Raw genomic sequence first — 13,477 nt, forward strand, 5'->3', positions numbered from 1 at the left:
TTTCCCTGGTAAGCCATAACTAAGAGAACAGGTATTTTTCTCCAAAAATTATACGGGACTAGTAATCTCATACCGGTGTTGAAATTTTTCAAGGGAAGTTCTCTCCACTTTGTACTTTAAAAAATTAATTACATTTGCATTGAGAGTTGTAAGTTTTCAGACCTGAAATAGACTGTAGTGTATTAGCCCTCCATAAAATGGGAGACATTGTAAGAACAGAATACACTTAAAAGTTGCTTAAAAAAAAAAAAGAAAAAAAAAGAGTGATGAAAGGATGAAAGTAACAAGACAAGAGAAGCTGCACCTCCTTCTTGGTTTCCACATCTGACAATATGATGGATTGCTTTGCTAAAGGGAAAGTAAAATTTAGCTTCTCTACTTCAGGACCACATTCTTTACATTTATTGATTTATCTTGGCACTAATACTATCAATCCATAGAAGATGACAGCCAACTACATTCCAGCATTTCAAACCCTCCACTGTTTTGAGCCTGTTCTAAGCTAATAGATCACAGTGTACGACAAATGACAGGGGAAGAAGTATCCTCACTTCCCACATATGGATAGATGAATTAATGTTGATTGGACAGAGAGTAACAAAAAACAGGAATGGGTCCCAGTGTTCAGACTTTTACAGAGGAGCATATCTCAGTATGCCTGAAAATACTTACTCTATCTTGGTGATGTGATGAGATTTTAAACAGGAATTCTCAAAAATTACGTTGGAGATAACATACCCTGTTCACTAATTCAGCATCATATTGGAAAAGGCTCTCTAGATCCAAACCATCACTGATAGGAGTGGACTTCTCTGACATATTAAGTGAATAGTTAAGTCTTTGCTGCTTGAACCTCAATTGAGCAATGTCAATCTTTTCCTCTTTAAAAGAGCAGAATGAAAAAAGATTGAAATCGAAACTGCACTAACTCACTATTCAAGCAGGTAAATCTAGATGGCAAGGTAGGCTCTTGAATCCAGAACACCTAATGGTTTTGCAGAGTTCTCACACATTTAATTAATGAATGAATTAGCATTAATACAAGAAGGTTGTGTTGAAGTGAAAGTACAGGTCCTCATCTTTGTTTTTTTGGGAAGGTTATCTGGACAGCAACAACAGTCATTAAAATGACTCCACTTCTGCTGGAAGCCATTTTTATCACACCTCCTTGCTAGAAGTAAAGTGGTATGTTTGGGAACATTAATCCAGGAATCTATCAGTACTGTCAAGATGGGTTTAAGAAATAAGAAAGGTTTAGAAAAAAAATAAAAGAAAAAGGAAAATAATGACAGAAAGAAGCCTGGTTGTGTGTTTTGCCTGGGATCACAAAACGTACTGGATTGAGAAATCTTTTATATTTTCCTAGTCAAGTTGAGGTCAGTAAGTACTGACTTCACCCTCTCCCAAATGCAGAGGGAGGAGGGCAAGAGGAGACTTGCCCTTGCAAGCAGCAAAGCCCAGATGAGTTCCTCACTCCTAGGACTATGTTCATTCCTTCCCACGAACAAAGCTCCCACTAACACACTTCGTACTGCACTTCAGACATGTCAAACATTACTGGCTTCCTCTTATTATGTGAAAAGTGATAAGACTGCAAAAACTTGCACCCTCAAAGAAGGGCACAGGAACAGAATGCAAATCAACTTGGTTACAGGATGAGATGTGGAAAAAAAGAACAATGGCCTCAGTTCCAAACAGGTCATTAAATATTGTTTCCTCGATAAAAAGCACTAGAATCTAACTTTTTACTACCTTAGGAATTTAGGAAATTGTGATAGACTTTCACCTTACCCACAAAAGCAGCCATCTGAGCTGCTGTTCTTCCCACAGAGTTGACGACATCAGTCTCTGCTCCAGCCTCTAACATCATCCAGGTGATTTCTTTGTTTCCTGAATTTGGGGGGAAGATACAGGCAATGAGGGATAACAAACCAGAACTTTTAATTCTTTATGCTGTAGAAAAACAAGGAGTGTATTTCTTAAAGACCAGGAATGACACTGAGGGAAATTAATGTTCTTAATATCATTATTTTAAGAATTTTTAAGAAAAAGGCTGCCTCCTTGTTTATGGTTCTATAGGGTCCAATCAAAGCAAAAGCTAAATTCAGGCAGGGTACAACCTACTGTCTGTAGTGCACATTCAGCTCCCTGTGGAGCTTACAGGGGTCATATGCATGTAACTACACCAGAGCTTGGTCCCTCTGGGTAGCAGTCTAGAAGCACACTCTACTGATGTAAGTTGACAGTTGAACTGCAACACTTGCTATTCTAAGAAGAAAAACAAATCCAGTATTACTATGTAGCAGGAGCATAGAGACCAGAACAGATTGTGCCTTCTCCACAGCGGGAACTGGGTGTTCAGACTGGGCTAAATACCAAGTAAAACGATTTGATGGAAGTCTGGATGACTTAATTGGTTCCCTTTAGAGACTAATAAGGACACTTGTCACCACCCATGCTGGTTCTGCTTTCAAAGGTATTCTTCCTTTATCAGTTTTTGTGCGTATGCTAGGTACAGAAAATGAATATAAAGAAAGAAGGGGGTGGTGGACAGAAATTAATGTTTCCAAAAAACAAAGGCATTGTGGCAGTAGTGCTCAGGTACCTTTTCCACTCACAGAAAAGAGACCTTAAAGTGAACATTCAGAAGCATTAAAACTCAGGACAACAGTTTAAAAGCTCAGCTGTGAGAAAATAGTAGAAAGCCAGCATTTTCCACAAAGCTGCAGTCATTTAACAATCTCTAAGAGTTTGTTCCCGTCTATCTGCTGCAGCTCTCATGTTGCTCAATGCCACAGAATGCTGAAATTTTCCACATCTTTTTAGCAAAGTTATAGCAGAAAAGCAATCTGATGACCCAGTTAAGACTCATATACACACATATGCCTGCCTTTTTTTATCCTTATAATGAAAGAAGGTAGAGTTGAAATTCTACCTGCTAAGAAATCTTACTTCCTGAGAATCTCCTTTTTGGAAAAATGTGAGTGGCCTAGTAAAGAAAAAATAACCTAATATTCCCAAATATAGTATTTTTCCCTAGAAATTTTTTTTGTGTAGTGTCTTTTTCTCACTCAAATAATTGTTCCTTTTATCAAAAAAAAGAGCAACAGGAAAGCTTCAAACCACCACTTGAAACAGGAGAAGATACATACAGCTAGAAGCACTCTCAGAGAAAAAAAATAACTAAGAGAAAAGGGAGAATTAATGTGAGAAAACATGTTTTTAAAACTTAATAAATAGATTTTTTTAAAGCCAACAAGGTAATTGCCAAAATAATGTATGAGTAAGGCAAACATTGAAAATACTGGATTGATTTGACAAGCCTCGAATATTACTAAAAGCTACTGATTTGTAGTCCTAAAAAATGCAGTTTGGTGTAGCATCTTTTTCAGCGTACCAGAGCATAATTAAACAGAATGCATCCCGCTGCACAAGAAAACTGTCACAGGAGATTCTGAGACCTGTAACAAACAGGACAAAGTACAGACAGACTGTGTGTCTCAAAATGCCGAACAAAAAAAAAGATCACAAGCCTGAACAGCAGCTCTCCTCTTCCACTGTCCTGACAGTCTTGAATGTATTTGCATGGTTCACATAACTAACAGTAAACCTGACTAATAAAATAAATTCAGTAACCTTAACTAATAAAACCGTATCAACAGTTTCCTTTAAATTATTAATTTATGGCAAATTGTACCCATGAATGTCATAAAAATCAGTGACCTAAGTTTAGCAGGGAGTTACCTGAAAGCCCTGCAAACATCAGGGCAGTGTACCCGTGCTCGTGCTCGTTGCAGTTAACATCAGCCCCGTGTCGCAAGAGCAGCCGGCACATGTCCACCTTCCCTTTGTACGCTGCGTGCATCAGAGGGGTCATGCCGTGCTGACAAAAGAAAAAGGAATACACAGAAACAATTAGTTTCACCTCTTGATCTTCATACCATCGATAATTTTTACTTGCACATACGTATTCAGTGTAACAACCAACGCCTCGCGTAGTACTTAAGTCAGCAACAAGAAAAAAGTTCACAAAATCTTCATGAAAAAAATATGGCTACTAACACACAGTAGATTTTCCATTTCCTGATTATGCTGTGCTATAGATTTGAAAACAGACTGGTGTTGGATAGAAGAAACTGTTTAACACCGATTTGTCATTAGCCTTTTGTATAAGACATTAGTGTTAGAGACAACTAATGCTTCTGCTAGTAGGAAAAGCCTGGTTTATTTAGAAAACTTTTTATGTTCCCAAATGTTCTTTTCTCCCCTACATTACACAAGCAACATGAAAATTAGGAATAGGCTCTTGCTGGTTTTGATGTTACAAATATTTGCAGTTTCTGAAACCCATCTTGCACATTTTTAGTCACGATTACTTGTAATTGTGCTAGCCTCCTCTCTCCCATTTATCCAGCCTTCTGGTACTGTGTCCGTGACCTTACATCAGCCAGAGCTCTGAAAGCTCTTGTAGAGATACACAAACCTAAAAAGCAGAGTCTCAAACCTTCCGTTGTGATAAACTGCACCAGTACAAAAAGCATTAGCTTCAGCGAGGAAGGCGCCGAGTTTTTATTAGAGTTGCACTGGCATAATTAAAAATGCAACCTGGGCAAACCCTAGGGGAAATTTCCAGAAGCAGGGTGACTTGTCAGTGCAGGCTGCCTCCCTCCCAAAGGGCAGTGAGAATCTACACTTCTGCTGGAGAAAATTGCATGACAGTCTGGGTTTAGAATTGGACATGCTTTTTCCAATATGCTGCTTATTTCTCTTGTCAGGATTCACCTCATCAGCCAAGACATAGTAATAGCCCAAGAATGTTCTCCAACACTGAATATAAGGGAGCGTGTTTAGTTTGTCCCTGAAGGAAAACAAAACTGCATTTTCTTCCTTTTTTTGGCAGGTTAAGGCTGTGTGCATGAATACACTTCTGTACACCATTAGTGCAGCTCTCTAAGTGTATGGTCATGTGATCCTCGGAAATAATGGAATCATCAGTTTGAGCCTTAATATATTTGTTTTAATTTACGATAGATTAAAACCCAATTGAGTTAAATTTACCAGTATAATTAAAAAAAAAAAAAAATCCTAAAGTTGAAGGGAAAATGGGAAAGTTAAAATTTTAGTGATAATTTTAAAGTATTATATTTTCATTATTCCCCATCCTAACTGAAAACAATAAAAAATGATTACTTGATGCATTCTATTTTAGTAACCTGAAATATTTTGGTAATCTGCAACATACACTACCATTAAAGAAACAAAAGGCCTGAAGAGATCACTTCACAAACATGAAACAAATTTGTGATTGTTTTTGCTAGCTTTTATTTGTGGTCCTATAAAGGCAGGGAGAAGCTTTCTATCCTAGTATATAAAAGATGTTATGTTACTTTACATTTACAGCAATTTTTATGGGCCAATCCTAGTCTAGAGTCATAGTATAGATTTGCCTCCTTTAGCAGTGCATAAAGGTACTGAGGATATCAAACCAGTAAGGTTCTTGACTAGACAAGGAACTTTAGATGACTGTAAATTTGGTTATGTCTTGACTGTCAGGTTTTTTCAATTAAAAAAAGCTGTCTGAAGATTACAGGACAAACGAAAGGGTTGTTGTTGGATTGTCATCCCCTCCTCTTAGGAAACTTTTTTTTAAAAGCCTTTGATTAAATTTTGAAGGTGTCAGGCTGTGATGTGCACAAAAAAAAAACAAAACAAAACAACATACCAAGAGAAAACACAAGGACAGTTGTTAGAAAATTGGATTTAAAGTCTCACTAATATCAGCCTTTCACATTCACAGCAAACAAAACAGGGACAGGCTAAACACAAGTTTATCTGGAAAAGCTTGGCATCCTCCATTATGGCCCTGTGCAGAACCTGAAGTGACTGCAAATACTCTTCTCAGGTTGAGTATCAAAGACAGGTCCAGCATCAATCTGTCTTCTGACACATGACATTTGGATTGTTAATAAAACACACTTAAAAGACTAAACTAGCAGTTATTAACCACAGAGATGAAATAATTTATTTATTGTTCCAGTATGGAATATAGGATGAAGCACTTTCTAGCAGTTGCTATATAACATTTTTCTGACCAAAAATCCAGTCTTCTAGTGTCACTTCCCTAGGACAAAAAATAATCTTTCCCAGTTTCCTGTTTATTTTCAAGGACTCCCTGGCCTAACTGGGCTATGCCTCACGGCACAGCCAGCCCAGCCATTACACCCCCCACCATTCCACGTCCTGGTGTTGAAAAGACACTGGGAGCTGACAGAGACGGGGTTCCAGGAGCTATGCTGAGAGCTAACAAGGGGAGAAGAGGGCACACAGGGAGTCAGGAGGGGCAGACTAGTACCAGCCCCAGAGAGGGGATGGGCAATACCACCAGAAGTGGGGAAAGAAGGAAGCAGGTCAGTCTGTCTCTCTTCAGCACCTGGGAGAGGTATGCTTCCACAAAAGGAACAAAACCAAATTTATAAAGATAATAAACTAGAAAAGCAACCTTCTACCTTCTAGGGACGACAGAGGAAGTTTTCAACAACACTGATTCCCAGCCTTCATTGACCAAAGGAATTGGGGAGTGTGGGCTGGCCAGGGAACAAGTTGAAGCATTCCACCTCTCCTTTTCCCAGCTCATTATGCAGTGAGGAACCCAGCCTCACATTACACGGAAAGACAGCCTTATTTTTTTTCTTCAGATTCAGGCAACTATACTGGTTCTCTTCATTCAGAAAATTACCAACTAAACACATAAGACTGTAAGGTTGGCTTTTGAGACAATATTTAGAAATTTACTGAAAAGGAAACAAATTATGCAAAAAGAGCAGGTGCCACGTGGAACACAGAAATACTAGTTGTTCATGTATGTCTTCAATATCAGCTTCCCTCAGTAAAAAGGAAGAGCACTACTGAAATTAGACCAACTCATTAAGATTAGTTCAGGTAGGCGTTTGGAATTGGATTGTAAAAATGTCTCTGACTTGGAACAGAAATGGTACTGAGTTTAGCTAGTCTAGAAACACATGAATTGAATTATTATTATTAGGTGAAAGCCTTTAGAAATTTCACTCTTAAAGCTTTTGAATAAGATTGCCCTTGCCTATCTTATGCTTACTTCAGGCAGGATTTGGAAGTTAGTCAACAGATAACATGCATAAACAGTTTTAGCTATAGCCAAGTATGAACTATTAGAATATGAAATACTGTTCAGTGAGTGTCAATCATAGCTTTAGTTCTCCTTTATAGCCATCCTGCTAAGCCCTTGGTTTCAATGTGATGCATTATTTTCAATGTGATGGTTTTAATGTGATACATTAGATTCCTCTGATCATCTTTCTGTCCACCTGCGGTGATGAAAAGTAAAGGTCTACATCAGCCAGAGACTTGAATTGAAACCAGAGAGTTCTTAATAGCTGTTGAATCTTCTTTGGTTTGTCTACTTTGAAATACTATGTAAAAAATAATCAAAAGACACAACTTTTTCTCCTCAATAAAGGCCAAGGATTTGGGCATTTTTTGCTAGCAGAGGAAGTTCACACTGGAACAGCAAGATAAATTAGCTGAAGAACCCTCCACTGCCCATAACCAGTGTGGGTAAAGCTGCACACATCTCATATGGTAATAAGCAGATGCTCCTGTACTTCCCAGGAAGCATTCAGTGCTATAATCAGCATATAGAAATGGATGGTCTCTAATGTATTTTATTACAGAAATGAACAGCTGAATTACCAAAGCAGAGGGAAAAAGTAATGCTGCTAATGCCAAATGACAGTTCTGTATATAAGATTACAATCAACCTTAAAATTATTTTAAATATAGAAAAACTGTGAAGCCTTTTCAGGTTGAGTCTCTGACTGGCACAAAGTGTGGGATTGTAGTACTACAGTGCTCCTTAACTACCAACATGACTGGAAGAAACTTCCACAGCTAAAAAAAAATCTGTGTCCTTTCTCTAGACTGCCTGAAAGATCTTAGCCATATCTTTCAAATGGATAAAGTCAGCAAACTGCTAACATGAAGTCACAAGACTATTTACAAGCTCTGTACTCCCAGGGGAAAGGCAATTCCTGAACTTTCTTTCATACCATGTTTCCAAATTAGCAACCACTCCATCTAAAATATCATGAGAAATGACTAAGCAGTGGGCATTTAAATGAAATATATTTGTGTTTATTTTGCATCCATTTCCATTGCCCATCTATTTGTCTTAATAGTTCGGGACACCTGAGCTTAAAAGCCTCTGATGTTTTAAAGCTGACAGAGTCAAAATAAAAAATGTTACAGATAAGTTTTGTGGAAGAGTTACATACTACTGTGTTTTCATAAAGACGGTTATTAAGCCTAAAGACCTTCCCTTTTTTCAGCCTCCTAAATCCACAAAGAAATAACAACAAGAAGAAGATTTAGCTAGAAAGGATGCTGTGAAAAAAAACAGGACTGTATCTGCTGGGTATCTACAACCTTCTGGAAGATGGGCATCTGTGAAACTAATTTGCATAAAGGTGTCTGCTTTCAAGTGACCTTACTGCTCCCAGTAGAGCACTGCAGGCAGGAGGAGGTGAGTGAGTCTGGGCACATGGGCAGGAAAAGCAAATAGAGGAGCAATTTTTAAAATTTTTTAAATACATGTAACAACAGCAGAAGCAATGCTAAAATACTGTGTCCAGCTCATGCCTACATTTTTTTAAGGAAGAAGCTGAAACAACTGGAAAGGATCCAGAAAAGAGCTATGATAATAGCTTAATTGCTGAAGAAACATAACTTTAGGTAAGATACTTAAGAACTCCATGTATTTGGACAATGTTAAAGTGTGACTTGGTCCTTGTCTAAAGGTACACAGAGAAAAGAGTGCTGATTGACAATAGTTTTTAATCTAGCAGAAAGCAGAACTAAACAGTTAAAATATATGGTCAAACAAAAAAATAAATCAAAGGGACATCTTCTGTGTTTATTTTTTTAAATAAGGAAGAGCAACATGTAACAGCCTGCTTCTGGATACTGCAGATTCTCCAGTCTGTAGAGATTATTAAATTGTGACCGCATGTTTGCTGTGCCTCAAATAGAAGAAAATTACATTACACCTGTGTTCATTCGGTGTATTCTCTCATATGAAAGGACTTTAAGGAAATGAGTCTTTAGCTCCCAACTGAATTGTGCTCCCATTTCAGTATGTAAGCATTCAACTTTCAGGGCCGTTTCCTCAATTCTAAACATTATAAAATAAGTAGCGGTAGTAATACAAATGATAATGTGCATTTCACGACAAACAGCTAAGGCAGCAGAGGAAGAAAATAAGACCTGATTCATTTAAAGCAGTCTCCACTTGTGGCAACACTGAATAGGAGATGAAGCTAATGCTTAACTGGGGTTTCACACGCTGTGTGTAGATATTAGAATAACACATTAGAGGGAAAATGAGTTAAAATAAAAAAAATCTGAACCCTTTTCTGTTCAATATAGATCACTACACATGACTCTTGGGGACAGAAAGAAGGCTGCAAGAATTCCACCGCACAAACTTTTAAAGTCTTCTGTACTTTGGGTCTGTTCAGCCAGATGTGAACATTAAAGAAGGAATAGTATTAGCAATACTTATCTAACGACAGCCTGAGGCCTAACTCAGGTATGGTTTCTATTAACAAACCGTATCCTCTCAAAAGTAACCCTGCATGTTGCACTTGCACTGATCAAGTAATTCAGCAGAGCAATACATGGTGGTAACTTAACACTCGTGCAGTGAAGAGAGGGTGCTGATACTGGATTTGTTCCACCTGGAGAAGAGCTGGCTTTGGTGGGACACAACAGCAGCCTGCCAGTGCCTACAGGAACATCACTGAGAAGCTAGAGCCAAACTCTTCAGTTACAGTGGCAGAAGGGCCTAAGCCCAAGCTGAAAGAGAGGTTCAGACATCAGGGAAAAACATTTTCACTGTAAGCACGGTAAAGCAATGGAACAAGGTGCCCAGAAATACTGTATGGTCTCCATCCTTGGAGATTTACAGTGCCAGACAGGATAAAGCTCAAAGCAACCCCATCTGACATCAGAGCTGAATCTGCTTTGAGTGTGAAGCTGAATGAGAGACCTCCTGAGGTCCCACCTAGCCTGAATTTCCAAGTGTTCCTAGGAAATTATAAAGTTGGGAAAAAACTGACATTTAAATTGATAAATTACACATTGATACATGGTGGACAATTATAGTTTTGCTTCTATGTTACACTGCATATTAATGTTGCATGCTTTAGAAAAACATTGTAAAAAAAAAAAAAAGAGGAAACAGAGGAACATCACACAAGGTTCCTTTCTCCACAAACTTCCTCCTATCTTTAGGTACCCCTTAAGGATTTTTTTTCTCCTACATGTCTAGGACATCTGCCTCTGAAAAAGACAGTGAGTTTTCCACTTGTGACCTAGCTGCTCCCTCTCTCAGTGTGTTTAATGGTTCTGTGAAGATAAGGCTTTAGGTGATGAGATGCAAGCATGAGGTGGGGAGAGGCATTCTTTAACCACATGGTCTGCTACTAAGCAGAGAGACCATGGCTTGGTGGAGGTGACAAGAAGTCAGGGAGCACCCTCATGTGTCTTGCTGAAGTGTTCATCTTACCTTACAAATCCAAAGGTCATGCTGGAACTTGAGAGAAAATACAGTGTAGCACTTTAAGTAACATTAACCTTTAAACTTTCTAAAAAAAAAGGTAAAAACTCTTCAAAGGTTCATTATTCCACTGCATGTTGGAAATACCTTCAGAATAACTCTGATTTCCAGGAGTCTGTATAGCAATGCTACTTAAAAACAAGAAAGCCTCCAGACCTAGTCTTTTCCTTGCTAAACCCAGCGTAACACTTGTACACTCTCGCTGTACCTCGTCCAAGCAATTGACACGGACATTCTTGCTGCCCAGTAGCCTTCCAGCCTCCTCGGTGTTTCCTTTAATTAAAAAAAAAAAAAAAGACACAGAGAGAAAGGGAGGTGAGAAAGGGAAATAAATTGAGAATTAAGAGGAAAAAGATCAGTTCCATTCCCAATTAGAATCAAAACCTTTGTAGATTAACCACTTGGGATGGAGATAACGATCAATAAATCAACTGCATTGAAGGTGAAGAGGCTCAGGAACGAACAGTGTTCTGTTCTAGAAGCTAAAATCCAAGAACTCACAACATCAAAGAGTAGTCTGAGAGGATGCACTAGAGGAGAGCATCCCTTTTGGGTGAACTAACCGATCTACATATGCACAAGAACAGGACACTTCTGTGTCTGTTAATAAACAGCACTAGAACAATTCTGAATTAATTCAATGATACCAAGCATTTCAACTCGTTCTGTAATTTGACTGCTTCTGGAGCATTTTAAGTCTAAAAGAGCTATCTAAATTCCCACAAAAGGAAACTATCCCACTACAAAGACTTCTGGTCAAAACAAAATGTTTTATCATGTACTTGCATCTCCTTTTCTGTTTAAATTTGAAATTTGCAACATTCCATATCCCATGTCCAGAAAAGTAGAATGAATTTGCTTTTGGTAATAAAGAATCGAGATGGAAAGAATAAGAACTGAGGCAGCTTCATCTTTGACATTTCTAAAAACTGCAAAATGCACCAGTAGACAGAAGTCTGAAAAAAAATCTGTGCAAGGAAAAAAAATAGGCTGTGACTTTATATTGATCAATTTGCTACAAAATCAGCTAAGCCACAGATCTAAGAACCTGATTTAGAGATTATTGAAGGACTTCAATAATGTCAAAGGAGCTGCAACGGGCAGTCAAACAGAAGTAAAATGACCATTACAAGAGTCTAAATTTGGGGAATTAAATTCATAGAAATTAATACAAAATTCTGATCACCTATTCAACCATAAGCAAATCTCTTTCAGCAATGACGGGCTTAATAAAAGTAAGCCTTACATCCCTCATTTCAGTTACAGACTTCATGGCTATCTTCACTGTATCACAAGGAGGTGCCCTTCCAGCAAGTTTTCAGCAAAGTAGCTCTCACAATTTCAGTTTTGGCTCATTTTCTTTCAAAAAAACCCCCGACATTACAAAGACTAGAAATAATTTGTATAATTAACTGTACTAAACCGTTTTCTTTAAAAAAAAAAACAAAAACAAAAAACCCAACTATTATTTCAGGGAAAAAAATCTAACCTGAAATCTAACCTGAGGAATCTCACACATTTGATAAAGACCCAGTAAAATACGCTGACAGCCAGGGCACTGTCAACTAGTCTACATATATATACATATACACACACACAGTCTTTCTACATATATTTAAACATGTGAGAAGCTTCTTAGGACCTGGAGGAGTTTTCAAAATGTCCTAGCAAAAGAACAAACATCAGAAAGAAGAGGTCTTCAAGAAGTGATCTTCAAAGTAAAATTTAATGCAAGTAAAGCAAAGCAAAGTTGCATTTACAAGTTGAGAATTCTCTGTGACAAAACATCAAAGGATTTCCAAACAAGACACTAAACTGACTGAAGTCAGGCTTCTAGAATTGGTAAGAGCTTAAAGTTGGCTGTTCATAGCGATGTGTGACTACAGGCCAACAGGCAATGGGCAGAAGTTGAAAGCAGCTTTGGACTGGATACAAGGAAAAATATTTTCATGAGGCACCCAGCAAGGCAGAACAGACTGCCCAGAGACACTGTACTGCCTCCATCCTTGGAGGTTTTCAAGGCCTGATAGGATAAAGCCCTGCACAATCTCATTTGACCTCACAGCTGACCTGTTTTGAGCAGGTTGGCCTACAGACCTCCTGAGGTCCTCTCCAACCTGAATTATCCCATGACCCTAATCATAAGCACCAGGTAAGTTACAGAGAAGTGTCTAAAAGGTGAAGGCCTTAAACCTCTGATTACAGTGAGTCAAACTGATTCTGATCCACAGTAAATTCATTGCTTACTGTCCTATCCTTGTGTTTCTAACACAGAGGAGTATTTTGATGTAATTGAGAATGAAGCCCCAAAACTATAAATAAAATTTCTTAGAGGTTCAAACTGCCTCAGAACTACATATAGAAATGTATGGAGCACATCAGGTGGCTTTGTTACTTCCAAGTAACAAACATGGCTCACACTTTTCAGAATGCCTTCTGGAGTCTTAACCACTTGAGACAGTGAAGTCCACATTGTTGGACCACGAAACTCAACTGTTACAAAGCCCCCCAGTAGTAAGCATCTGCATGCATAACGTGGTGAAACTGCTACGCTTCAATGAAATACAAAATAAAAGTGTAAGGGATAACACGCACACGATGTCCTGGATAACATTAAGTTGTGTTAATTCAAGCACATCTTGGTCTGGCAACTGCACACAGGGAAACCTGTAACAGGCTAAAGAACTGGATTACTCCCAAGAGAAGCTTCTTTTGCAGAGCACATTAACACAAGCCATTAGATAAGCGCCAGCGTGCATCACTAACGTGAATACACCCAACAGACGCGTGGGCACCCCTCGGCAGTTAGGCCCTCACAGCCGGGCCCCC

At 38.5% G+C, this 13,477-nt stretch overlaps 1 protein-coding gene across 1 annotated transcript in view; it reads right to left on the bottom strand.

The window, feature by feature from the left end:
- The window catches only part of ANKMY2 (ankyrin repeat and MYND domain containing 2), a 19,600-nt gene extending 8,680 nt beyond the window's left edge, over positions 1-10,920 (bottom strand). The window contains exons 1-3 of the mRNA XM_008938510.1: positions 10,857-10,920; positions 3,745-3,883; positions 1,792-1,890 (exon numbers count right to left, since the gene is read on the bottom strand). Coding sequence (XP_008936758.1) covers positions 1,792-1,890; positions 3,745-3,877 — 232 coding nt within the window. The 5' untranslated portion in view covers positions 3,878-3,883; positions 10,857-10,920. The remainder of the gene's footprint in view (positions 1-1,791; positions 1,891-3,744; positions 3,884-10,856) is intronic.
- Between the last annotated feature and the right edge of the window lie 2,557 nt (positions 10,921-13,477).

The sequence above is a fragment of the Merops nubicus genome, unplaced genomic scaffold (genome assembly GCF_000691845.1).
Source record: "Merops nubicus isolate BGI_N331 unplaced genomic scaffold, ASM69184v1 scaffold39324, whole genome shotgun sequence".
Classification (NCBI taxonomy): domain Eukaryota; kingdom Metazoa; phylum Chordata; class Aves; order Coraciiformes; family Meropidae; genus Merops; species Merops nubicus.